Source organism: Aethalodelphis obliquidens, unplaced genomic scaffold (assembly GCF_003676395.1).
Source record: "Aethalodelphis obliquidens isolate GAN/ISIS:26980383/991018 unplaced genomic scaffold, ASM367639v1 scaffold1, whole genome shotgun sequence".
NCBI classification, from domain to species: Eukaryota; Metazoa; Chordata; class Mammalia; order Artiodactyla; family Delphinidae; genus Aethalodelphis; species Aethalodelphis obliquidens.
Window position 1 is genome coordinate 69,121,668 of NW_020837945.1, and position 26,604 is coordinate 69,148,271.

Sequence of the window (26,604 nt, forward strand, 5' to 3'; positions counted from 1 at the left end):
CCCCTCCAGCCCCCTTAGGGCAGGCTGGGGTTCCCTAGAGTTAGAACTCCCCCCCACCCCACTCATGCAGGAACTCTCTCTGGGCATGTCTGACAGGTGAAAATGCTCAGAGAGGGGACAGGAAGGGGTGGCAGGGGAAGGAGTTCCAGTCACTGTGTACAGCAGGGTCTGCTGAGCCATGATATGGCTTCGCCTAACTGGACCCAATTCTGTCCCCTGGAGCCACATGAACTCTACCTTTCTACAAGACATGGCTACAAATATCTGAAGACAATCATCATTTATCCTTTATCCCTCTGCAGATGAAACACACTCGACCCTTTCAACTGTTCCTACTTGCCATTGTTTCCAAACCGTTTCACATCCTCTGGGTTCATGCTAGTTTCACCAGGACCCCCTTGGTGTGACCCTGAGGACTGAAGAAAGCACACAGGAGCACAGTGGATAAACCACAGGTTTGAATCTCGGCGCCATCATCCCCCATGCCTCAATTTCCTCGGCAGTTTCCTCTGCAGCACCTGATAATCTTAGTCATGAGAAATGCGTAAGTCAGTTCATAGAGAACTCTTAGAACTGTGCCTGGCGAGGCAGCTGATACGCAGCTAATTAAGTCTCAGCTATTTCTTGGCACAATGCTTAGCGTAAGAAGTATGCAATGCATATGCAAATCCTGCAGCTGATACTCCATTACTCACCAGCTTTCTTACTCATAAAACAACAGTACCACCTCTGAGCTTTGATGCGGTAAGTTGTGAGAAGTCTCCTGGTCAGTGCGTGGTGCAGAACAAGCAGGCCATATACACTAGCTTCCTTCCCCTTTGTACGGATGCAGCAGCTAGGAGCCATTCTCTATGGGTCTCTCATGTGCTGTATATCCGACAAGCACAGGCACTGACTGCCTTTGCTCCAGATTATCTTTTCAAGAATATTTGTATCATAAACAACCTCGGAAGAAAGAGTGTCTTTCTTTGGAGCAAAGAACAGGCATGCTTATTGTCCATTATAAAAGGTCTGAGTTCCCTAGTCTCAGGATTTCTCTCCACTGTGTGGGCAGGTGTCACCCTATGGAAATTGGAGCTCAAAGAACCAGTGAGAGAAAATGCTGGTTCTCTGGTCACTGTCATTGTTATGAATCATAAAGTCCTGTCCCTAACCCATGGAGCTCATCTTCTGCCAGCATTCACGAAACCTTGGCAGCAAACTCACTAGCTTGCCAATTGGTGAAATCTCAGACCCTCCATGGTGATTAAAGACAACCTATAGAGAAGAGACAGTGACAAAATAACCACCCCCTGACCCCTACAGTAAAGATATTAAATTATCATCAACCTTATCATAGTCTATCTACACTTAGCTGATTTTCTAAAAATTCTAAGTGAAGAATTTATTTCCTTATTCATTCATTTCGATTTTCATCTTCTTGATTTTAATCGAAAGTTCCATTCATTTGAGGTGTCTTCTAAAGTTTTTTTGAGGGGAGACATCTTCTGAACTTGAAGGTCCCCCTTTCCAGTGCCTCTGTCAGAGGTGCACAGACCACAGTCTCTCCTCCCGTTCCACTCACTTCTCCCACCAGACCAGGTAGACCCTCCTTCTAAATCTAGGTTCTCATCTGTAGCATGAGACACCAGTTTGAATTGTATAAAGCTCTTGACAGGTTTCTACCCTCATTCAATTTGTGGCTAAGAGCACAGTGAGTTCTACATCTAGGATGCTCTTTGTTCTCCCCTTACCCTTTACTGAGAGCACTGGGGGAGCCTCTATATTAACACCTCCACTTCCAAAAGGCAGAGATGTGTGACCTATGGGATGCGACACAGCTGAGGATCAGCAGGACACCAGCTGGTGTACTTAGGAAGAAGAGGTAAGAACACCCACGTCCTGCTGGGAAATCTGGCCTAAAACCCCTAAGGTTGTAACCCAGAGCAAGTGGAGATCTGAGAAGGCAGCTGTGTGAACGGGGTAGGGAAGTGCAAATACTGCCATGGATGTGCTTCAGACTCATCTCTGGCACTAAGAAAGACAGGGGCACAGGTTTATGAAATGCAATTTCAACTCACCCCAAGTAGCTTAGTAGGAGGCCGGTAGATATGAAGCTGCCAGTGGTTCCAAATCTTCTTCAGACACCGTAAATTAGTGGGACAAGATCTTTACTCCCATCCTCTACCACTGCCACTACCACTGTCCCTTATTTTCAGATCAAGGATTCATGCCCGTGACAAACTCTAGCTCACAGGTACCCACTGACTATTCAGATAAGCAACCAGTGATTTTCATCGTTTTGTCCCTTGGGTACTTTCTTGCATTTTATATGTACCCTCCCTCTCCACCACAAAACTGGGTATATCTGGGTCTTAGCATCTGGCATTAAATTATAACATGATTCTTTTCAAAAATAAATAAAAATAAGTGAGCCAATAAATCTCTTGAACTACAATGCTTTTTCTCTTATTCATCTTTTTAAATTGAGGGGGTTTTATTTTTAGATTTTACTGTCTGAAGATTTCTTACAATATTTTTAAGCATGACTGGGTATACCAAGATCTCAACATCTGGTCATAAGTTACTTGCAGAACTGTGGCATAGTTTTCTTTCTTTTGAAAAATAATTAATCTGTGATGGCTTTAATGGATATCAAATGAATAATAACATAGTTTCAGCAGTAAGCTTGGACTTTATCAGGCCCCATGGTCAAGGATTACCCAGGAAAGTTTAGTAATTAGGTTCCCAGGGTAACTCCAGGGGATGGATCCTTGGCTTGCAGGCTTATTACCAGCTTAAACTCTCATCCCACACCCCAAGTCTCCCTTGTGCTATAGAGGGCTCTCAACTTCTGGTCCTGCCTCCTCAAGGTGGCCTCCCATCTCTTCAAAGCTCTCACAGTGTCCCATCCAGAAACTGCTTCTATGCTTTCCTATGATTCAACGGTCCTCTGGTTTCATCATGTCTGTGTAAGAGACAGGACAGGATCCAAATCTCATCCCAGACTCCCGATTGTCAGAAAACTCATCTCTCTACCTACGCAGATTAACTCCTAATGTACTCAACCCTGAGGGGGTTTTGAGACTGTTCCACAACAGACTGTCCCCAGTCAGAGATGGCCAGACCTTCACACCTGGTTACCCCCACAGGGACAGATCAATAAAACCCAGTCAGTGGAATACTACTCAGCCATAAGAAAGAATGAAATAATGCCATTTGCAGCAACATGGATGGACCTAGAGATTATCACACTAAGTGAAGTAAGTCAGACAAAGACAAAGTTCATTCGGTATCACTTACATGTGGAATCTAAAAAATGATACAAATGACTTATTTACAAAACAGAAACAGACTCACAAAACAAACTTACAGTTAGAAAAAGGGAAGGGGAGATAAATTAGGAGCTTGTGATTAACAGATACACACTATATATAAAATAAACAACAAGATCCTACTGTATAGCACAGGGAACAATAGTCAATATCTTGCAATAATCTACAATGGAAAAGAATCTGAAAAAGAATACATACATGCGGGACCTTCCTGGTGGCGCAGTGGTTAAGAATCCGCCTGCCAATGCAGTGGACATGGGCTTGAGCCCTGGTCCAGGAAGATCCCACATGCCGTGGAGCAACGAAGCCCATGCGACACGACTACTGAGCCTGCGCTCTAGATCCCATGTGCCACAACTACTGAAGCCAGCGCACCTAGAGCCCGTGTTCCGCAATGAGAAGCCCGTGCACCACAACGAAGAGTAGCCCCTGCTCGCCACAACTAGAGAAAGCCCGCGCGCAGCAACAAAGACCCAACGCAGACAAAAAATAAAAATAAATAAATAAATATTTTAAAAAAGAAAGAAACATTTGCTAAAGGTCCCTGCATCATCTATGAGGGGCCCACTGGCTCAGACTTTAAGGGTCCCTGGAGAAGGGCACCGAGTTCTGGGCAGGCTCTACACCGACCAGGTTAACGGCTGTGCTCATGAGGCCCTGTTTCCTCACTAAGGAGGAAAAAGAGAGTACTGGATGATTTCTGCAGCCCCATCTGCTCTAGGTTTTACAACAGAAGTTTGACTGTCCTCTTTTCCTCATTGCAAACTTCCGGGTCCTGAGCATAAAGCTGGTAACTACACAGAAAGGGCTTCATGCACAGCCCTCTCAGCACCAGTGGCTCTACCTTCAGCCCCATTTTAGCCGAGGCAAACCTGCCTTTAAAATAAAGCAACTTGGGCTTCCCTGGTGGCGCAGTGGTTGAGAGTCTGCCTGCCGATGCAGGGGACGTGGGTTCGTGCCCCGGTCCGGGAAGATCCCACATGCCACGGAGCGGCTGGGCCCGTAAGCCATGGCCGCTGAGCCTGCATGCCTGGAGCCTGTGCTCCACAACAGGAGAGGCCACAACAGTGAGAGGCCCGTGTACCGCCAAAAAAAAAATAAATAAATAAATAAATAAAAATAAAGCAACTTGCGTTAATTTCTCCATCCTTTGATCTTCTGCCTCTGCTGCTTCACAAAGTCATGGCTTTAAGGCTTCGCCTTCCAAGGGAGCCATGCTCAGACATACAGAGTGTTCACTTTGATCCAGCCTCCCCTGAATACTAAAATAATGCCTCCCATCTCAGATGCAGGTTCTGTATTTTCTTTTAGGCAGCAGTAGGACACCACTACTTTTTTTCTTTATCAGCCACTTCAGAGTCCAACCTCACTGTCATTTTTTTTTAATTCCTTTAAAGTTACAGGATTTATTTTCTTAATGAAAGAGCAGCCCCTACATACTTTTTTTTGCCTTTCCAAGTAGTCTAAGAGGCTACTCTCTCACTTCAGTGATGGGGCCATAGCTCAAAGCACCTTTAGAACCATGGGGAAAACAATCAGTGCTATAAAAGCACAGGCCACGCTTCCTCTCACTAATTCCTCTTTCCCTTCCTCTTCCTTCTCACACTCTTTGCTTCACTAGAATTGGTTGTGGCCCCATCAGCCTCCTTTGCGCTGAGAGTGAACAGATGGCCCCCTGGCTGACACTGGCTGAGGACCCCTGACACGCTATAAGCCTGAGCGTCAGCATGGCGGCAACAGAAAACCCATCTCCCTCACTGGCTAAACCTGCAAAAAGCAATGAATCCCGCCCCCCCTCAAATAACACATAGGAAATCCCAAAAGATCACTGACATGTTTGAAATACTATTGAGAAATATATTTCAGAATATTATTTGAAATATTATTCACCATTGGATAGCTGCCCAAAGAAGTCCCCATCTAAACACTCACTCTATGTTACCCTAACACAGAACTTCTCACTAAACAGAGTGGAGATGACCACGTCTGTGCAGCTCTTGGTTAGCACCCGGAATAGCTGGGCGCACATTAACACGGAATTCTACCTGTGCGCCAACCCCAACGAGGTCTGCTTGACAAGGAAACAGAGGGTCAAAGGGGAAATCAAAACCGAATGGAGGGACTTCCCTGGTGGCACAGTAGCTAAGAATCCACCTGCCAATTCAGGGGACACGGGTTTGATCTCTGGTCCGGGAAGATCCAATATGCCTCCAAGCAATTAAGCCCGTGCACCACAACTACTGAGCCCGTGCGTCTAGAGCCCGTGCTCTGCAACGAGAAGCCACCGCAATGAGAAGCCTGCGCACCTCAACGAAGAGTAGCACCGGCTCGCTGCAATTAGAGAAAGCCCGTGTACAGCAACGAAGACCCAATGCAGCCAAAAATAAATATTAATTAATTAATTAATTTCAAACAAACAAACAAAAAAAAACCAAATGGAGTTCATCACAGCAGCCTCCTGGAGCAGTGGAGGAAGAAGCTTGGGGCAGTCGGGAAGCTGGAGCACCACAGTTCGGCAGTACGAATAGCTTCTAGCAGAGGCCATGGCACCCAGCAGGCACTTAAGCAATCTTGATTGCTGGCTGGCTCCACCGATGGTCCCACTGACTTGACCAGTTCTAGAATTCTGACCGGCTAAGCCAAGGTCAACAGATAATGCTAAAGCATGTTGACTTCACCCCCACCTGCCTGGGCACCCGGCCAGGTGTCATCTCACCTTGGGCTCTGTGGTCCCCTCCGGCAGCTCCTCAGGGCGGACTGAGGGGGCGGGGTCAACAGCACAATTTAAACTCTGCCCACTCACCGATGTCTCCTCTGCTGCTTGTTGGGCTGAGAGGACAAGGAAAGAAGTCCTGGAGGTCTGCCTCACCGTGGGGAGCCCTCAGCCAGGACACTCGTGAAGTGTTCTGGACTGCAGCAGGGGCAGCCTATCTGGCAGCCACCTGGCCGGTGCCCGGCAGAAAGGAGGACAGGAAAGCCGAGGCGGGGACAGACATGCAACAGGGAGTGGAAGCGGCAGCCAGAGGACCTCATCACCAGAGAGGCTGTTGGAAATGTCCCAAGGTCAACAATTGTTGCTTTTATGACCACGTGTGGGCGGCTATGGGTTTAGAGTGCAGGAACAATGGTTACGAGGAGAACCAGAACAAGGTGCTTCCTTCCCCTACAGAGGACAGATGCAGGCGAGCCAGGGAGGAGGGTGCAGTGTCTGGGGAGAGTCCCTAGCAGGGATGAGGGAGGAAGGACACCTGGCAGGCCTCTCAGGAAGCCATTGGGGTCTCTGGAGGGGCCCGGCTTTGGTGACACAGCCAGGGGAAGGGGATGCCCACAGGATGGGGAGAAAGTACCCACATCTGGGAGAAGACTGTCCTCAGGGGTGAGTGAGCCCCCGCCCCCCACTGTCCCAGGACCCAGCCCACGTCCCATGCCCCGCAGAACCCACATGCAGGCAGCCCACGGCGCCCACCCCTCAGCCTGGTCCAGGCTCCCGAAGTTCACCCCTTCTCCCCCCTTCACAAACCTGTTTCCCTCCAGCAGCAAATCTCAGATATTCCTTAAGAGCGAAACAAATACTTATATCAAGCGTATGCAGTAAATCCATTCTCTCAAAGGAACAAATGACTTATCTCTGAGCCCATTATGTGTTGCCCTTCCAGAAGGGGTATTAGTAAAAGATTCTTTGTAAACCCAAGGAAATCAAATGCTCATGACGGAATTTCAGCAGAGGAACTTTCAGGCGGAAAGGTCCTTACACATCCCTTCTATCACACAGGAGAACTAGAGGGTGGATGCTCAGTCTAGGGTGGTGGTCCCCCCCCACTTTGAGGTGTACATTGAAGAAGAAATGGGAGTGACTGGACCCTCTGAAGAGGGGTGGGATGGGGTGCAATTCTCACCCTGTTACAGTGCCACGGCTAGACGTTCTTTCCCACCCGGACAGGGAGCTTCAGCAGAGAGCTAATCCCAAGGGTGCCAGCCCCACCTGAACCCACTTGCTGCTGGTAACCCATGTGGCCACAGGACCAGGTGGGAGCTGAAGCAGGATGGGTGCTCCTGTAAGTAATGGTTTCTGTGTCTCTCATGGCCTAAGCCAGTCGGTCCCAGCGGAACTGCTCTCCACCCAGCAAGCTCAGTCCATGTGCTGCCCCTCTACTCAAGGATTCTCCACCCTTGGTAAAGGGCTCAGGCACCTGTGGCTTGACCCTGACTCCACCTCCAGCTGGAGCACACCCGGCACCTCATCCTCGCCAGCCACTCTTCCGCTGGCTGCCAGCAGGAGGCACCTCCTCACCTGTTCTCCTGTGCCTCAGGCCCACATCCCACCCTGTGCCCACGGGAGCCGGGGATGCTCCGCGGAGCCCATTCTTTTGTCCAGCGGATTAGGCCACTTCCGGCTATAATCCTTTCACAGCTCAACCTGCAACAAGGATGGTTTCCAAAAGGACCCGAAGTCACTCACAAGAAAATACAAAATTAAACTGATTATTTAAAAACTAAAACTGTATAAAAGCTGATAATATATGGAAAATGGTTTTCTAAACTAATTTTACAAACGTATCAAGCATTACATCTGTCCCCTAAGTTTCATGACACTCATAGTAAAAAAAAAAAAAGGAAACAGAATGGGTCACATAATTCTCCTTGCTGTGAGGATGCAAAGGCACTTCATCAGGAAACAGTGCTAATCTCTGCAGAGAGGGAACTGAACATCACATGAACGATTCCACCCATAGGGTTTTCAGAAAGAAATGCTCACTGTTCGGCCCCTTTTTAACATCAACACTTATGAAAGTAAGAAAAATATTAAAACATGACTTGAGATTTTTGCAGGGAACTAAAGCAATGTCATTTGGGCAGGGGTCTGGAAGCTTAAATACAAGGCACAGTGATTCTCAGGGCACCTCACCACGCATTCTGCAGCAAAGAGGGGAAGAGGAAGTTTCGAGGGGGAGGGGCACTCGGAAATGTGGTGGGATTATTAATTCCCATATGACTTGGGGGTGGGAGGACAAGAATGCTAAAATCCTACATTAAACAGAATACTCATTATAAAGAATTATCTCATCTAAAATGCTAATAGTACCCCTGCTGAGAAACAGTGGAAGGGGAATCAGTAATTAGCATGACTCTTTTAATGCCTTAAATACCAATTAAATCTTCACAGAGAGTTGACAGCAAAGACTACAAGAATGTCTGCTCTGGGAGTACAGATGAAGGAGGATGCAGGCTTCTGATGTGTCAGTCCTGCTGGTGGTGACATGCCGATCATTTCATAAAGGGATTGGAGCCTGATGAGTACTGTTGGTTAGAGAGAGAGCTGGATGATGGCGAGCTATACGCATGCCTGTGGAAAGGGACAAACCTCTCCCGTTTTTTATTTCTTTATATGTCTAAATGAGGACACAGTTGGGACATCAAAACTGCACATCAACACATCAAAGGAGAAACTAGTCTAGAGCACTGGTTTTCAAAGTGTGGTTCCCAACTAACATCACCTGGGAACTTGTTGGAACTACCCCACACCGGCTGAATAGAAGAAACTGAGTGGGTCCAGCCAGGTGTGTTTTAACAAGCCCTCCAGGTGAGCCTGATTCAGGCTCAAGTTTGAGAATAGCCAGTCTAGAAGGTTTAGGGCTGAACATGGCCATTGGTCACCAGAGATATTTTAGAAATGCTGGCTCACCCCTGTGCCTAGTCTCTATTAGACTCTGACAGGGAGGGGGATATTGCAACATGTCTGCTGCAGGCAAATGATCAGAGACAGAGGGTCTGAGAGGGAAGACCTAAGTGATGGGAAATGGGAGCAAAGAGTGAATTATCAGGGGCCAGTTTAAGTCTCAAGTCAGATTAACCAGCCTAGAAGGATTTTGTTTTATTGAAACATAGTTGATTTACAATATTATATTAGTTTCAGGTACAGATAGTGATTTACAGCATTTACAGTGATTTACAGCATAATGATTTAGTATTTTTATATATTCCATTTAAAGGTATTACAAAATAATGGTTATAATTCCCTGTGCTATACAGTATATCCTTGTTGCTTATCTGTTTTATACATAGTAGCTTGTATCTCTTAATCCCATACCCCTATCTTGCCCCTCTCCTCTTCCCTCTCCACATTGGTATCCACTAGGTTGTTTTCTACATTGGTGAGTCTGTTTTACTAGATATATTTAATTTTTTATATTCCACATATAAGTGATAACACAGTATTTGTCTTTTTCTGTCTGACTTATTTCACTAGCATAATACACTCTAGGTCCATACACATCATTGTAAATGGCAGAATTTCATTCTTTTTTATGGCAGAGTAATATTCCATTGTATACAGCACCTTCTTTATCCATCCATCTATTGATGGACATTTGGGCTGCTTCCATATTAGCTATTGTAAATAGTGCTGCTATGAACATTGGGGTGCATGTACCTTTTCAAATTAGTGTTTTCATTTTTTCCAGATATATACCCAGGAATGGAATTGCTGGATCATATGGTAGTTTTATTTTTAGTTTTTTGAGGAACCTCCATACTGTTTTCCATAGAGGCTGCACCAATTTACATTTCCACCAACAGTGTACAAGGATTGTCTTTTCTCCACATCCTCACCAACGTTTGTTATTTGTAGACTTTTTGATGATAGCCATCCTGACATGTGTGAGGTGATAACTTGTTGTTTTGACTTGTATTTCTCTAATAGCGATGTTGAGCATCTTTTCATGTGCCTGTTAGCCATCACTATGTCTTCTTTGGAAAAAAGTCTATTCAAGTCTTCTGCCCATTTCTTCTTTGGATTGTTTTTTTTTTTTATATTGAGTTGTATGAGCCATTTGTATATTTTAGATATTAATCCCTTGTTAGTTGCATCATTTGCAAATATTTTCTCCCATTCAGTAGATTGTCTTTTTGTTTTGTTGATGGTTTCCTTTGCTGTGCAAAAGTTTTAAGTTTAATTAGTCCCATTTGTTTATTTTTGCTTTTATTTCTTTTGCATGAGGAGCTAGATCCCCCAAAATATTGCCACAATTTATGTCAAAGAGTTTTCTGCCTATGTTCTCCTCTAGGAGTTTTATGGTTTCATGTCTTATATTTAGGTCTTTAACCCTTTTTGAGTTTATTTTTGTATATGGTGTGAGGAAATGTTCTAATCTCATTCTTTTACATGTAGCTGTCCAGTTTTCCCAGCACCACTTATTGAAGAGACTATCTTTTCTCCACTGTATATTCTTGCCTCCTTTGCTGTAGATAAAGTAACCACAGGTGTGCTGGTTTATTTCTTGGTAGAAGGATTTTGTTTTTAATCAAACTTGTACTTCTCTTTGAATAGCCAATACATTTAGATGATTCAAAAGATTCAAAGGGTATGCAGTAAAAGGTCTTTCACCCTCCCCTACTCCTAGGTATTCAGCTCCAACTTCCCTTCCTCAGAATCAGCCATGTCATCAGTGTCTTCTAGGAATATGTTATAAAAATACATATATGTTTTTGTCCCCACTTTCTTTCTTAAAAACAAATGATAGCATATGACGCACCTGTTTTGTACCTTGCTTTTTTCACTTAATATATTTGGGGGATTATTCCATATTAGACACATCAAGAACCACCTAGAAGACTTCCAAGTATCTGGAAACATACAACACCCCAGAGACATGTGTGCCTTCCCTAAAGAGAAGGAACATCTGCTAGGCATTACATGATTCCTGTGGATTTCTTAGTGAACCCTCTACAGAGAAATTGTCCTGAAATTCTCGGTTTGGAGAACTCTCCTCAGGCCCTACTTGTATACTGTGTTATAACAGAAGGAGGTAATATGGAAACTCTGAGGTCATTAAAGTCCAAGAATAACACTACCAGATAACATTAGCAACTAGTGGGTCAGACACCCTATGATACACAGTAGAGGAAAGCTTGAACCCTGGAGAGAACTCAAAGCAATGAGATGACTTGAACTTTTTGTCTGTAAGACTAATAACCATGAAACACATTTTATCTATAGGAATTCACAAAACACATGAAAGGATAAAGACATGAACTAGTGAAGAATACTTAGGTCAGGTTTCAACACTTAGAATCAGATATATAACAGAATAAAATTATATATGTATATATATATATATAAAATCCCTATCCTTCTACAAGCTTCAGTTACAGTAACAGTTCCTTCAGAATTACTTTTTGTTCTGTCTGTCCTTCAGCACTATCAGTAAGATTAGTGATGTTGAGCACATTTTCATATACCTATTGGCCACTTGGATGTCATTTTTGGAAAAATGTCTATTCAGGTCCCTTGCTCATTTTTTAATTGGGTTATGATATCTTTGTGGTGGGTTTTTGTTTGTTTTGTTTCTGCTATTGAGCTATATGAGTTCTTTATATATTTTAGATATTAATCCCGTTTTAGATATATGGTTTTCAGATATTTTTTCCCATTCTGTATGTTGCCTTTTCATTTTGTTGATGGTTACCTTTGCTGAGCAAAAGCTTTTTAGTTTGATATAGTCCCACTTGTTTATATTTGCTCTTGTTGCCTGAGTTTTTGGTGACATATCTAAAAAATCACTGCCAAGACCAATGTCAAGGAGCTTTTTTCTTATGTTTTCTTCTGAGAGTTTTAAAGTTTCAGGTCTTCTGTTTAAGTCTTTAATCCATTCTTATTTGACTTTTGTGTATAGTATAAGGGTCTAATTTCATTCTTTTGCATATGGATATGCAAAATTTTCCCAACACCATCTGTTGAAGAGACTCTTCTTTTTCCATTGTGTATTCTTGGACCCCTTGTCAAAGATTAGTTGACTGTATATGTATGGGTTTATTTCTGGGCTCTCTATTCTGTTCCACTGATACATGTCTGTTTTAATGCCAGTACCATACTGTTTTGATAAGTATAGCTTTGTAATATAGTTTGAAATCAGGAATTGTAATGCCTCCAGCTTTGTTCTTCTTTCTCAAGAGTGCTTTGGCTACTCAGAGTCTTCTGTGGTTCCATACTAATTTTAGGATTGTTTGTTCTATTTTTGTGAAAAATGTCATTGGAATTTTGATAGGGATTGCATTGCATCTGTAGATCTCTTTGGGTAGTACAGATGATTTAACAATATTAATTCTTCCAATCCATGAACACGAGCTATCTTTCCATTTACTTGTGTCTTATTCAATTTCTTTCATCAATGTCTTATAGTGTTCAGTGTATAGGTCTTTCACCTCCTTAGTTAAATTTATTCATATGTATTTAATTCTTTTTAATGCTATTGTAAATAGGATTGTTTTCTTAATTTCTTTTTAGGATAGTTTATTGTTGGTGCCTCCAGCTTCTGACACAGGTTTTAATGAAGACAAGTTCCTTCTGCAGGGAGGCACCCCTTTCCAAAGGCCACAACAATTCAGAGAGAAAAACCAAAATAAAAGCCCCACAGCAAGAGACAGGAAGGAAGGGAAGCTATTCAAACTCCCTGTCCCTCTCTTCCATAGCACACAATAGCTGAGTCCTCTACTGGAGAATCATGGCTCCAAAAGAATCTCTCTGACCTGGTGTTTTCTGGTTTTAAAGCCTCCGTTTGAGCACTGTCACTATGGCGACAAGTCTGGGATGCTCTACTCTAAGTGAGGAAGCTTATCCTTCAAACATGCTTCTTGAGTTAGCAACAAAGGAATTCACTGAACCTCAACTAATCTCATATTCTCCTGGGAGACCTCTCTCAAGAGGCACTTTCCTCCCCTTGCCCTCACAAACCTCCCAGGTTTACACTGTTCGGCCAACAACCACATTTACATAGAGATTTACAGTTTACTGTCAACCACATCACCTCAATCAAGCCCTGAGGAGTCCTCTTCAGTCACATGAGCCTCTTCTACAACAACTAAACAAAACGAGGCCCTTGGTTTTAGGGAGCCCTTCCCCGGAAGGCTAGCAGACACAGGCCCTGCAGCTGAGATGGGACAGAGGAAGGAGGAGCGGGAGCGTAGGGAACTTACCCACATGACTTTTTCTTTTCCGGAGGGAAGAATCTGCAGTGGCTTCTAACCCTGGCAGGCCTGATGCCCACTCCCCTGAAGCTCTTCTCAGTCTGTTCCGGGCTGTTGTTCTGCCTTGGCTCATGTTCTACATCATTCCCAGCCCCAGCTGTTCCAAGAGTGGCTGTCGGCTCTGGGGAATTTATCCTCCCTGACTTCAGAGGGGTCTTCCTTAAATATGAGTCCTTAGAGTCTGCCCTGGCTTCCTATAACATAGATGTAAAAGGAAAACTCTCCTTTACTTTACTCTGTGATGACATTCTGCTTCACTTCTGGTCACCACATGTGTAGAGGTTTGCCCCTCAACAAGCAATTCTCTGCAACACCAGCTGAGTGTCCTACAATTGAATTCAATTCTGACACTATCTACCTGGAGAGAGCATCAGATCCCACAGACTGCCCCCACTTCAGATACCAACTGCAAGTCCAGGTTGTTACCTGGACTTCTGACTGACTGGCTATAAATCAGAGACTCCCACGACTCCCCTCCTCGAGTTTGATCACTTGCTAGGACAGCTCACAGAATTCAAGAAAACAGTTTACTTATTAGATTAATGGTTTATTACAATGGATAGTAAAGAACATGAATGAACAGTCAGATGAAGAGATACATAGGGTGAGGTCCGGAAAAGTCCCAAGCACAGGGCCTTCTGTCTCGTGGAGTCTGGGGTATACCACCTTCCTGGCACATAGATGAAACAACCCAAAAGCTCTCCAAACACCATCTTTTTGGGTTTTTATGGCGGCTTCCTGTCATAGGTACGAATGAATACATCATTGGCCACTGGTGATCAAGTCAATCTCTAGCCCTTCTCCCCTCCCCAGAGATCAGGAAGTGGAACTGAAAGTTCCAACTCTCTAATCACCTGGCTGGCTCTGCTGGCAACTATCCCCCTTCCTATGGTTTTCTAGGGGCTTTCCAAAAATGACCTCATTAATATAAACTCAATGGTTGAAACAGGTTTCTTATGAATAACAAAAAACACCCATTTCATCTTTATGCTCTAGTGCTACTTAAGGAGTTAGGAACAAAAGATGTCCATATAGTTCTTATCACTTAAGAAATTACAAAGGTTTTAAGAGCTATTTCCAGGAAACATGACAAATTTATTACATCAGCGTATCACAATAGGCCTACCTCTTATTAGTTTTATAACCTTGAGGAAGTGATTTAACCTTTCTAAGCCTGTTGCCTCTTCTGTAAGATGGGGGCAATTACATCTATCCAGATGGTTCTGATAAGGACTGAAGACACAGATACATTCTACAATTCTTAGTTCCCTCCCATCCCAGCCCACTCTGCCCTCAGGGGGTAGGCAGTCTCAAATCCTAAGGAGGTTCATAACAAAGAGACAAAATGATGTACCAACCTCGCATTGACCTCTCTACCTTGTGACTTTGGTCATTTCTGGGTGATATGTAATTCTTTTCCTCCGGTTTTCAAAACAAACAAATAAGGGAGGCTGTTCAACCTCATTTGTCTTTATTATGAGAGGCAATGAAGTAGGAACAAAGATCATCCTAGGAGATAAAACTTGGTTCCAGTCCTCCCTGCTCATTGAGTTCCTCAGCCTCTCTGGTCTCCAGGAGTTTCTTTTTAAATACCTTACCTCCCAGAGGAAAGGGGCCAGATAGGGTGCTCTGTTAGAGCCCCTTCCTGCTCTAAGATCTCCGAACTTTAAGGGAGTACCAAACATGAAACGGGAATAAATCAGACTTACCAGAGAGACTGGTCTTGCCCTCTAGGAGTGTTCTAAACTCTGCCCTCACTTCTTAAAATAAACATTTCATTTCGGAATAATTTTAGATTTTTAGAAAAGTTGCTAAGATGATGCAGAGAGTTCCTTTAACCACTTTCCCCTAATTTTAACATCTTACATTACCGTGGTACATTTGTCAGAACTACAAAACCAACATTGGTACATTATTTACTAAATTCCAGATTTTATTTGGATTTCACCAATTTTTCTACTAATGTCTTTTTTTCTGCTCCTGGATCCAATCCAGGATACCTCATTGCATTTAGGATAAAACAACTTTTAAATGGTGAAAGATTTCCAACATAGCGACAAACAGATCTTCAATAAAAAGAACATCAGATACACTTGAGGCTATTTTTGAGCCCTCTCTTCCCATTTTCAAGCCCTTTCCTTTCTCCCTAGAGAAGCATCATCACAAACTCATTGTTTATCATTCCCTGGCATGTTTGCATGGATTCCTAAAAAGAAAATATAAGCATAAACACTATTTATTATTGCTTTTCAGACTTTAAAACTTATATAAATATTATTCTTTTCATATCCTTCCATACCCTGCTTCTTTCATTCAACTATGTTTTTGAGATCCATCTGTTAAGAAATATAGCGATAGTTCTTTTTGCTCCTGTGCATAAGATGTACAGCATTTCATTCTATGAGTACACCACTATTATCATTCTCCTACTGATGGACATTTAAACCATTTCTTTCTTTTCTTTTCTTTTTTTTGCTGCAATAGACATTTTAATGCATTTGCTGAAACATAAGAAAGATTCTCCATCTAGGACTAGAATTTCTGCATTAAAAGGTGTAACCAGCTTTCTGGTGGAGATGACCTTCCCATGATAACATGACTCTCGCAAAGGATCTCATTCATCCCTCTCCAGAAGAGGAGAAGAAGAAACACAAGAAGTGCCTGGTACGGAGCCCCAATTCCTATTTCATGGATGTGAAATGCCCAGGTTGCTATAAAGTCACCACCGTCTTTAGCCATGCACAAACAGTAGTTTTGTGTCTTGGCTGCTCTATTGTCCTCTGCCAGCCTACAGGAGGAAAAGCAAGGCTTACAGAAGGACGCTCCTTCAGATGGAAGCAGCACTAAAAGCACCCAGAATCAAGATGAATGGGAAACCATCCCAATAAACGCATTTTGGATACATTCTGTTTATTGTCTTGTTTTACTGCTAGGAAGCTCCTACCTCACGTATTCAGGGGCAACTCTAGAGTCAGTTGGGGCAATCTGTGAAATCAAATGAAGGCAGTTTCCAAGTCAAAAGTCCACAGGGCTGAATATAAGGACTCCTTACCAAGAAAGAGGAAAGCTGTTGATGCCAACACCGCAAAGAGGGTAAAGAGGAAAATCTGGTAAGAACCCATGAACTTCTGGAGGACACCTTAATCTTCACACTGATCTATGCATTGGCAGAATAAAAGAAGATAACAGTTATTTAATACATCCAGGACAGACGCTGCATTTAAAATCTTGTGTGGTCCTAAGAGTATCTAGCTGAAGCACTCAAAACCTAGCCCTCTAAGAAATTCTTTTGCTTCTTACCAGAGAAAAAGGGGTGAACTGTACGTGGCTCCTCTACCTCTTTTTGGCTTTTTACCTCTCTAACGTAATAAACTACAATTATTGAGTCTCTCATTTCTTTTCAGCTTACAAAAGAATATTTCAATTCTCTGCCACTTTAAAGTGCCTGTTACCTTTCCTGTGCACTTGAACTCCAGGTAACATGCTTCCCTTCACCAAGTTTGTGACAATGTACGGTGATTCAACTTCTACTTTTAATCCCTCTAACCTAAAACATTTCCTTGGATCACCAATGATCTCTTATATCCAGGGGCCACTTGTCCTTTTTTATTCAGGTGTCATTTCTAGGGAACATTCTGATTTGTATATAACCTTGTCCTCAATAAATCTTCAGACTTGTGTCTTTGAAGCATTAAAAAAAAAAGGTGTAACTAAATTGTTTCTTAAAGCTGTTGTACTGATATACACTCCTTTCAGAAGTGAATGAGTCTGTTGTTCCACGTCCTCATCCATACTTGGAAGGGCATTCATTTTATAAATTAATTTGGTGACAACTGGCATCTTTATAATGAGTCTTCCAGTTCATGAACACTGCCTTTTTTCCCATTTATTAAGACTTTTTTCTTTTCAGTAATTGTAATTCCTCCAAAAATTTCTTGTACATATTTTGGTTAGGCATACCACTAGGTATCTTGAAGCTTTTATTACTATTGAAAATGGGATCCTTTATTTATTAATTTTTCTAATTGGTTATTACCGGTGAATAAGATTTCTATATGCTGATTTTGTGTCTAGGGAAACTGGCAAGCTCTTCCTATATATTTTCTACTTAAAAAAACTCAAGAAGATCATATTGTATGCAAATAAGGACATATCTTTCCAACATTCACAACATTTTTCTTATCTTGTTGCATTGGCTAGAATCTCCTGTACAATGCTGAATATGAATGGTGAGAAAGGGCATCTTTATCTTTTTCATGTCTTTACTGAAAAGAAGCCTAGAGTCTTATTGTTAAGAATAGTTTTTGCTGGAATATTTTGATAGATGCTCTTTATCAAGTTAAGGAAATTCCCTTCTAAGTTTCCTGAGAAGTCTATTCAATCATGAACAAGCACTAAATTCTGACAACTAACTTTCCTGTTTCTTACAGATTGTAGGTATTATTGATCTGTTAACATGATTTATTACATTAACATATTTTCTGATGTTGGATCATTCTTAATTTCATGCATAAACTCTACTTAGAATGTAAATATTTGAAATAGATGTGCAACTATTCCATAAGCATCTATGTTTATAAATTGGATTGTTTTATAATTTTCCTTTCTTGTATTCTTCTTGTCTGGTTTGGGTATTTAGGTTATATTATCATTGTAAAAGTAGATAGCTTTTCCTAATTTTCTATTCTCTTAAACAGTTTGTTAATATTAGGATTATCTACTTCTTAGAAGTTGCATAAAGTACAGACGTAAACCACCTAAGCCTGATATTTTGGAGAGATGAGGTCTTGGTTATCAGCTTAAGTTCTTTAATGATTTTTGCTTTTTGGTATTTTCTATATTTTTTAAAGTAGTTTTGGCAAATTATATTTACCTAGAAAACTATGTGTTTTCCCAATCCAAATTTTGTCATAAAATTCTTCTGAGTATAATCTTATGATTTTTATTATCTATTACGCATCTGTAGTTATAGTTCCCTTTCTTTCAAAATATTATTTGTAGCTCTTTTTTGAAAAAAAAGAAACTTAACTAGGGATTTATCTATTTTATAACTCTTTTTGATCCTCTAAATTGCTTTCTATTTCATTTTGTTTGTCCTCTTAGTTTCCTTACTTTTACTTTTCTAAAGGCTTATTTTCTTCCTTGTCTATCTTCTTGAGATGGACATGCATCGACAGTAATAGTCATCCACACAATATGTATTCTCCCTTTGTTCTTTATTAGCATAACCCCTATTTAGTTTGGGAAATCAATATGCCAAGCTAAAAGACAAACAAATTATGTTTTTCAGACTCCCCTGCAGCTAGGAAATGCCATATGACACACTTGTTACCAACAACACATAAGTGGAACTTATTGGGTAGGGCTTCCAGGAAAACTCTTTAATTACAGGTAGCAGACTCAGCTGGTACATGCCTCTTTCATAACCTGTCCTTTTCTTCCTCATCATGTTTGGAATGTGCATACAAAACTGGAAGTAGAGCAGCCAGCTTACAACCATGAGGCAGCTAGCATGAGTATGAAAACTAAGTTTAGATGAGTCAAAAGTTAGAAGACCCTGGGCTATCATGGCATCATGGAACCTCCACATCTGATTTGAACTGTCTACCTCCAAATGAAATCAAGTCCCCCATAAAACTGTGTTCCTCTGAGACAGGAGGGAAGAGGGCAGGGCACAACCATTAAAAGAATGATACAACCATTAAGAACAGAATATGACATAAACTGGTTAGAACCTATTAGGCCCTAGATGGTGGAAGATTTGACTTCCAGTAGACCTTGATCCTCATTACACACTCACTGTAATAATTAGCATGCTAAATGACATACCCACAGGCACCATGACAGTTCCAAGGCCAACCATAAAAGGCCAAAAAGTGGGCAGTGGCCCAATTCCTGGAAATCCCCGCCCCTTCCCCAACATAGTTGGAATACTTCCAATTTATTAGGCTATGAAATTACCCAGCCCACAAAAACTAACCATCCCATGTTTTGGGGCTGCTCTTGCCTTTTGAGATAAGACTGTATTCTGTCTATGGTATGTGTATCTCTCTAAATAAATCCATTTCTTACCTATCACTTTGTCTCTCACTGAATTCTTTCTGCTATGAGACATAAAGAACCTAAGCTTCATTAAATCCTGAGACCAGGTGTGCGATTTCAATGAAAAGACAGTGGGTTCAAGTCCAAGTCTGAATTTTGGCTGGGTTTGAGTCCCATCTGAGGTGTGATTGGGTTCAAGTCCCAATCTGAGGTGTGCGGTTTCACCTCTGCGAAGTTTATGATTAACCTCTCCAACCAAAACTTTATTTCCTTTTTTATCCTGCACCAGTTTCCCTCAGGATTGAGGAGTATCAAAGAAAAGGGGGGACTGAAACTGAGCAGGACCCTGCAGCGCCCTCCCAGGTACAAAAGCCTTTCTGTGTCCCCTGTTTCCTGTTTGTAGAAAAGGGCTTTAGTGTCCTAGGCCTTCCCTGATTTCCAAAGAGCAGAGCCAGTTATGATTTAGGGAAGTGAGGGAAAGCAGAAACAAAGGAAAGGCAGTCAAGAAACAATAGTTCAGCAATCAGAGTCCTAGTTCCTCTTCAAGGGATATAAGTAACCATCTGATGCGTATCTTTGAGTTGTTCTGCAGGAACTAAGACTCCCACCCAGGTGGAGGATGGTGACTACATGCTGACCACAAGCACAGAGACCCCAGACTGGCTGGAACCAGAAGGTTGGTGATTAAGATTCCTGAAACACAACACTGTTTCCTCACCACCAACCAATCAGAAGAAAATCATGCCCTCCACAACCTTCAGCCCAAATGTTGCCTTTAAAAACCTTATAGTCCAGCCAGCCAGGAAGATGGATCTGAGAAAAACCTATGTCTCATATCTTCTTGGTTGGCACCCTCTTATCAATAAACTGCTCCAAACTCTGATGTTTCAGTTTGTTTGGCCTTACTGTGCATCAGTACAGGAACTTGAGTTTGACAAAACAAACTTCTTGTTACATGACAAGATTAAACCTCTAGGTCATTTAACCCACGATCATTTACACACAGCCAAATGCCATTTTAAATAATACAATATTCAACTATCTTTCATTTTATTTATTTTTTTTTTATTTTTATTTTTTTTGCGGTACACGGGCCTCTCACTGTTGTGGCCTCTCCCGTTGCGGAGCACAGGCTCCGGACACGCAGGCTCAGCGGCCATGGCTCACGGGCCCAGCCGCTCCGCGGCATATGGGAACTTCCCGGACCGGGGCACGAACCTGTGTCCCCTGCATCGGCAGGCGGACTCTCAACCACTGTGCCACCAGGGAAGCCCATTTTTTTGATTTTTAATAAATGTATTTAAGGTCATAAATTTTCCTGAAAGCAAAGCTTTCTTGACTAAACTGAGAGATCAACTGTGCTGGTCCAGACCAGAAAGACCACCTAGCCAACCCAAAAAGTAGTGATATAAATGAAAATGGCCATGGTTTAAGTCCCTAAATTTGGGGGTGGTCTGTTATACAGTAAAAGCTAACCAATACAGAAATTGGTTTCAAGAGTTGGGTGCTGCCATAACAAAACCCTAAAACATGTGGTGCTGGCTTTGGAATAGGGCAGTGACCAGAAAATCAGTAAGGAAACAGACCGCAAAGGTGGTCAAAATGAAAAAACAAACAAACCCAAAAACCACCTGCTGTAGCAGGTCTGGAAAATGACGACTCATACTATGTAGAGACAGAACAGTTGGTAAAAGTGAAGTGGACACTACCTCGAGAGGAAAAAAAATGAACCTAGTGAACTTTCGGTTACAGCTAAGTAGATCTCCAGAGAGAATCTGGAAAGTGCCACTTGGGCACTCTTCACTGCATGTGATAAAATATGGCAAGACAGAAGAATGGGCAAAAGAAGGAAATGTTCAGTTTGCAACCAGAATTTAGATGGAATACAGTGGGCCCAGGGCCTGCTGTGTTGGAAAATAAAACTCTCATCTCCAGTCTCCCCATATCTGAATAGTCTTCAAGTACAAGATTCTTAAAGTAAAAGGAGACCTTAGGACAAAGAGAAAAGCAAGGGTATGGCCACTTGTTAAGATCTCTGAAAGATTGAAGAGAGTGCCTAGTATACTTTCTCAACTAGACAAAAAGGCATGACAGAAGCCTAATCCCAAATCACAGCGAATAAATCTAGAGAAAAAATAATTGTGGGTATAGCTTTTGTTGAATAAAGCAGACTATAATCTGTTACACCGAAAGCCCAAAATGTTTAAAAAAACAAAAACAAAACAAAACTATACCAGCAAAAGCACCATCAGCTTGGACTAGAGGGAACTAAGATTGATTAAACTGCAAAGAAGTCTCTAGGCTCTCAACTACCCATGGGCAGGAAGCCAGATGAGAAAGCTGCTGAACTGTTAACTTGGCCATTTCTTATGGAAAGGAAAGATTTCTCAAGATGAGGAACCAAGGGACTAGCGAATGGAGTCTAGGGCCTTGGAGAACAATGGAATGGGAAGGCACTCCCAGGAAGCAGAACTAAGCCCTGATCAAGGGCCTAGGGGGAATTTTAGACCAGTGATTTTATGTATCCTCTGATCTTCCCCCCTTTGAAGGGATGCGTCTATTCAGTTAACCTGTCTCTGTCTCACCACTGTACGTCAGGTGTGCAGGGAGAAGGTGACTTGTCATTTTAATTCACAGATCTCTGAATCAAGAGGTGTCTTACCCAAGGATCCTCATTCATCCTGATGTGATAAGATCATGAGATCACAACCTTCCAGCCTGATGCTATATGTAGGATGAGACATGTAAAGCGGGAGAAATGTGAATAATTTGTGGCAAAGGAGCAAACTGTGGTAGATTCTAAAAGCAGCCACACACGTCTATACAATGGAATATTACTCAGCCATAAAAAGAAACAAAATTGAGTTATTTGTAGGGAGGTGGATGGATCTAGAGTCTGTCATACAGAGTGAAGTAAGTCAGAAAGAGAAAAACAAATACCGTATGCTAACACATATATATGGAATCTAAAAAAAAAAAAATGGTTCTGAAGAACCTAGGGGCAGGACAGGAATAAAGCAGCAGACATAGAGAATGGACATGAGGACACGGGGAGTGGGAAGGGTAAGCTGGGACAAAGTGAGAGAGTGGCATGGACATATATACACTACCAAATGTAAAACAGATAGCTAGTGGGAAGCAGCCACATAGCACAGGGGGATCAGCTCAGTGTTTTGTGACCGCCTGGAGGGGTGGGATAGGGAGGGTGGGAGGGAGGGAGATGCAAGAGGGAGGCGACATGGGGATATATGTATACGTGTAGCTGATTCACTTTGTTATAAAGCAGAAACTAACACACCATTGTAAAGCAATTATATTCCAATAAAGATGTTAAAAAAATTTTTTTAATTAAAAAAAATAAAAGCAGCCACAAATTCTTTTCCTCCTACCAAGGGGTGGAGTCTGTTTCTCCACCCCTTGAATCTGGGCTTGGCCTCGTGACTTGTTTTTGCTAACAGGACATTAGTAAATGTAATACAAACAGAAGATTAAAAAGTGCTTGCAAAAGGAGGCTTGCTCTCTGGCTGCATTTGGAAGCCTGGACTATCATGTGAACAGCCTCAGTAGACAATTTGGAAGATGAGAGGCAATTTGGAAGAGAACTAAGGCATCCCAGCATGCAGGCCGTCAACTTCCAGACATTGAAGCTATCCTAGATCATCTAGCCAGCCACCAGCCCATCACAGATGTGTGTGATGGTCAAGATCAGCTGAGCTGGCCCAGATTTTTAAAACTACACAGCTACCCCAAAGATTCTAGAGCTGAATAAGATAGTGTTTCTTTTAAGCCATTAAGTTTTGTAGTGGTTTGTTATGCAGCAAACCTCAACTGTTACAATTATAATTTTTTTTTTACATAGTCCATAATTATCATCTTCCTGACTCTGAATATGGCTTTAACATCCCTCCCCCCAGAATAGCCTGCCCCATATTGCTATTGTCGCCTAATTTTCATTTTAATCATATTTTTAAATCACACACACACACACACACACACACACACACACTCAGGAATTTTTTATAGGTTAACAGTTAAATGAATATAAATATATTTAATCAATTTCTGTGTTCACTGTTGTTTATTATATTGTGCATCCGTTCTCATTGTTTGATTTTTTTCCTTCTAAAGTATATCTTTTAATAGTTCTTTTAATGAGAGTCTTGAGTTTATACCTTTGGTCTTTATTTTTCTCTCACTGCTGTAGGATAGTTTGTCTAGGCATAGTATTCTAGGTCCAACACTTAGAAGTTGTAAGTCTGTTTTCTTACTTCTCTTGCTGCTAAAACATCTATTAGTCATTTATTCATATATGATTTTTCTTTTTTTTTTCGGTACATGGGTCTCTCACTGTTGCAGCCTCTCCTGTTGCGGAGCACAGGCTCCGGACGTGCAGGCTCAGCGGCCATGGCTCACGGGCCCAGCCGCTCCGCGGCATGTGGGATCTTCCCGGATCGGGGCACGAACTTGTGTACCCTGCATCGGCAGGCGGACTCTCAACCACTGCGCCACCAGGGAAGCCCCATGACATATTTTTAACTCTGATTTTTAATTGGTTGCTATGGACTGAATGTTTGTGTCCCCCCTAAATTCATATGATGAAGTCTCAACTCCCAATGTGACTGTATTTGGAGACCGGACCTTTATGGAGGTAATTAGGGTTAAATGAAGTCATAACAGTGGGGCCCTGATCAGATAGGATCAGTGTCCTTAGAAGAATAGACAGGAGAGAGCTCGCATTCTCTCTCTCCCTGCTACGTCAGGACACAGTGAGAAGGCGGCCATCTACAAGCCAGGAAGACAGTTCTCACCAGAAACTAAATCAGTTTTGATCTTGGACTTCCCAGCCTCCAAAACTGTGAGAAATAAATGTCTGTTGTTTAAACCACCCAGTCTGTGGCATGTTGTTATGGCAGCCCAAGCAGCTTCATATACTGGTCTCCCCCCTGCCCTTGATAGTATGCAGTTTCACTGCAATATGTGTAACTGTGGGTTAACTTTTATTTAACCTCCGTAGTATTCGGAGATACTTTTGATCCAAGAACTCATAGTTAGTCAACTCTGGAAAATTATTAGCCATGTATTTAAATATTGCTTCTCTTTCATTCCCTCTGTTCTCTCTTTAACTTTTATTATAGAATGTTGAAGCCAGTCAATTTATCTTTCATATCTCTAAACTTACAGGGTAAGTTTCTCTGTACTGCTTTCCAATCTGTTAACTTACTTCAGTGGTATCTAGGAATCAGTGTACCCTATCTATTGTATCTTTATTTCAATAACTACAGTTTTCATTTCACATTTTAATTTTTTATATATATCTGATCTCATTTATGCTTTTTTTCATAATTCCTTATTTTTTAATGAAAGTTATGCCTTTTTTTAGGGCAGGGCACATCCTCTACCTACTTATTATAAAGTTATTTTCAGACTAGTCTATAAAATTAATTTCATTTGGGATAATTTCTTATTCTTACAGTTGATTCTGTTACCTCATTTATTTGCAATTTTGGAGTCGCAAGTTCCTTTTGAGTCTGTTCTTCTCACTTTTGTTACTTTGTTCCTCTCTCTCTGACCCCATTTCTCCTTGACCCTCCGAGCCCCCAGTGCAGAAGCACGTTGGGTGTTACAGTCCCACAAGAACATGGCAGCCGCAGTCACAGAACCAGCAGGCAGCTGGGCTCAGTTCCTGGTAGCAAGGCTATGTGCTTGTTCTTGCCTTCCTTAGCCCACAACTCCTGTCCCGGTCTCCTCCTTCCCTCTCACACACCCAGCCTTCCTTCCTGACTTGGTGAGCTCTTCTTCAGCCCTGGCTTCAAGCCTTACTCTGGTTTCTCAATGCCTGCAGAGCACTCTTATTTTTTGGGTCCCTTTATTTCATAGGAGTCAAACTCTTCATAGCCACTGCCTCCAACCAACCTACAGCACAAGAAACTTCAGTCTCTGATCACCTTTTTGCAATTCTCTTCTTTTATGATCCACAGAGATGGTTACTTCACATCTGAGGCTGGTGATGTCCATTTTTTGTTTCTCTTTCCTTTTGTCCCTCAGAGGTATGAGTTTGGGGAATCAGTTTTCAAAATGTAAACAAAATGTACATTAGGAATCTGGTCCTCCTTCCCAAAGTTGCACGTGCCCCCAAAATGAAACTTTAACAAAGGACAAGGGGATCATATGTGAATGCCAATCATTTCTCTCTTGAGCCAGAGAAGCATCTCCACCTCACTAAAGCCTCTCTGTCCAAAAGGCAAGCATGGTGAGGACGGCAAAGAGAACCACTGCTCTTGGCTACCATATACCCTGGAGATCTGGGAACTTCTCCTTTTAGATCTAAGCTATTTATTGATCAAACGAACCAGAACAGAGGACTTTGGCAAGAACTTGAAAGACTAATATAATCTTTCCCATTCATTCAAAAACTTCAGTTAGAAAGAATGGGATGGAAAGAGGACACAGGAAATACTGTGATGTGGCATATTGAAAACTACAAGTCCATTCTTTTTGGAACAGAACTTGCTACACTGGGGCATGGGCACCTGAGTCTTCAGTGTCTGTGACGTTGTCCTTACAGTTACTGGACAAATAAAGGTATATAACTTAGTCTGGAATTAATAAGTGGAGAACGCACAACACAAGTAGCTTTCCTTCCCCTTGACCTGGAGAGAGACGTCTTCCTTGCCTATAAGCATATAGGGAGAAATTTCACTTTCCGTTGGAACAACTCAATTTGGCATTCCCCTGTAACATACCACCACAACTCTCATCTGTTTATCCACCGGGAACTTCCCCGAATTGGCCTCATCAGGGTACCAGGTGGGATGAGATGGGGCACGTCAATTTCAGCACTAACTTCCAGGGGTTTACTTTTGTATGTGTGCTCATCTGGGGGGTTGCTTTCTGCCAAGTCTACCGTAACACAGCCAGTTTTCCATTTAGCTACACGACTCATTCCAATATTTATTGAGCATTTACTGATAAGAACAGCTCCTATGTAATGGGGCCCTCTGTTTGCATGACAGTGAATTTTATATACTCATTTAATCTTCACAGCCGCTAGTCATTCAAAGTAGGCACTGTTATCTTCATTTTTCAATAGAGAAAACAGGCTTAGACAAGTTTAGTAGTTTCTCAAAGTCACACAGGCTGGAGCTTGAATTTGGATATGACTCCAAAACCAAAAATGTTTTTGTTATTGCAATCTGAGGACACCCCTTCTTTCCTATAGAGAAAC

The 26,604-nt window shown here is 42.1% G+C and overlaps 2 protein-coding genes across 11 annotated transcripts in view; one reads left to right on the top strand and one right to left on the bottom strand.

Moving 5' to 3' along the window:
• The window catches only part of MYLK (myosin light chain kinase), a 267,073-nt gene that overhangs the window by 208,931 nt on the left and 31,538 nt on the right, over nt 1-26,604 (bottom strand). The window lies entirely within an intron of this gene.
• Nucleotides 15,891-16,233, top strand: LOC113620629 (40S ribosomal protein S27-like). Its single transcript, XM_027106747.1, has one exon. It carries the CDS (start codon nt 15,933-15,935, stop codon nt 16,182-16,184), a length of 252 nt encoding a protein of 83 aa, XP_026962548.1. The 5' UTR covers nt 15,891-15,932; the 3' UTR covers nt 16,185-16,233.

Excerpts from the sequence above, each read along its gene's own strand:
- LOC113620629 (XM_027106747.1), top strand. The coding sequence starts at position 15,933 with ATGACTCTCGCAAAGGATCTCATTCATCCCTCTCCAGAAGAGGAGAAG.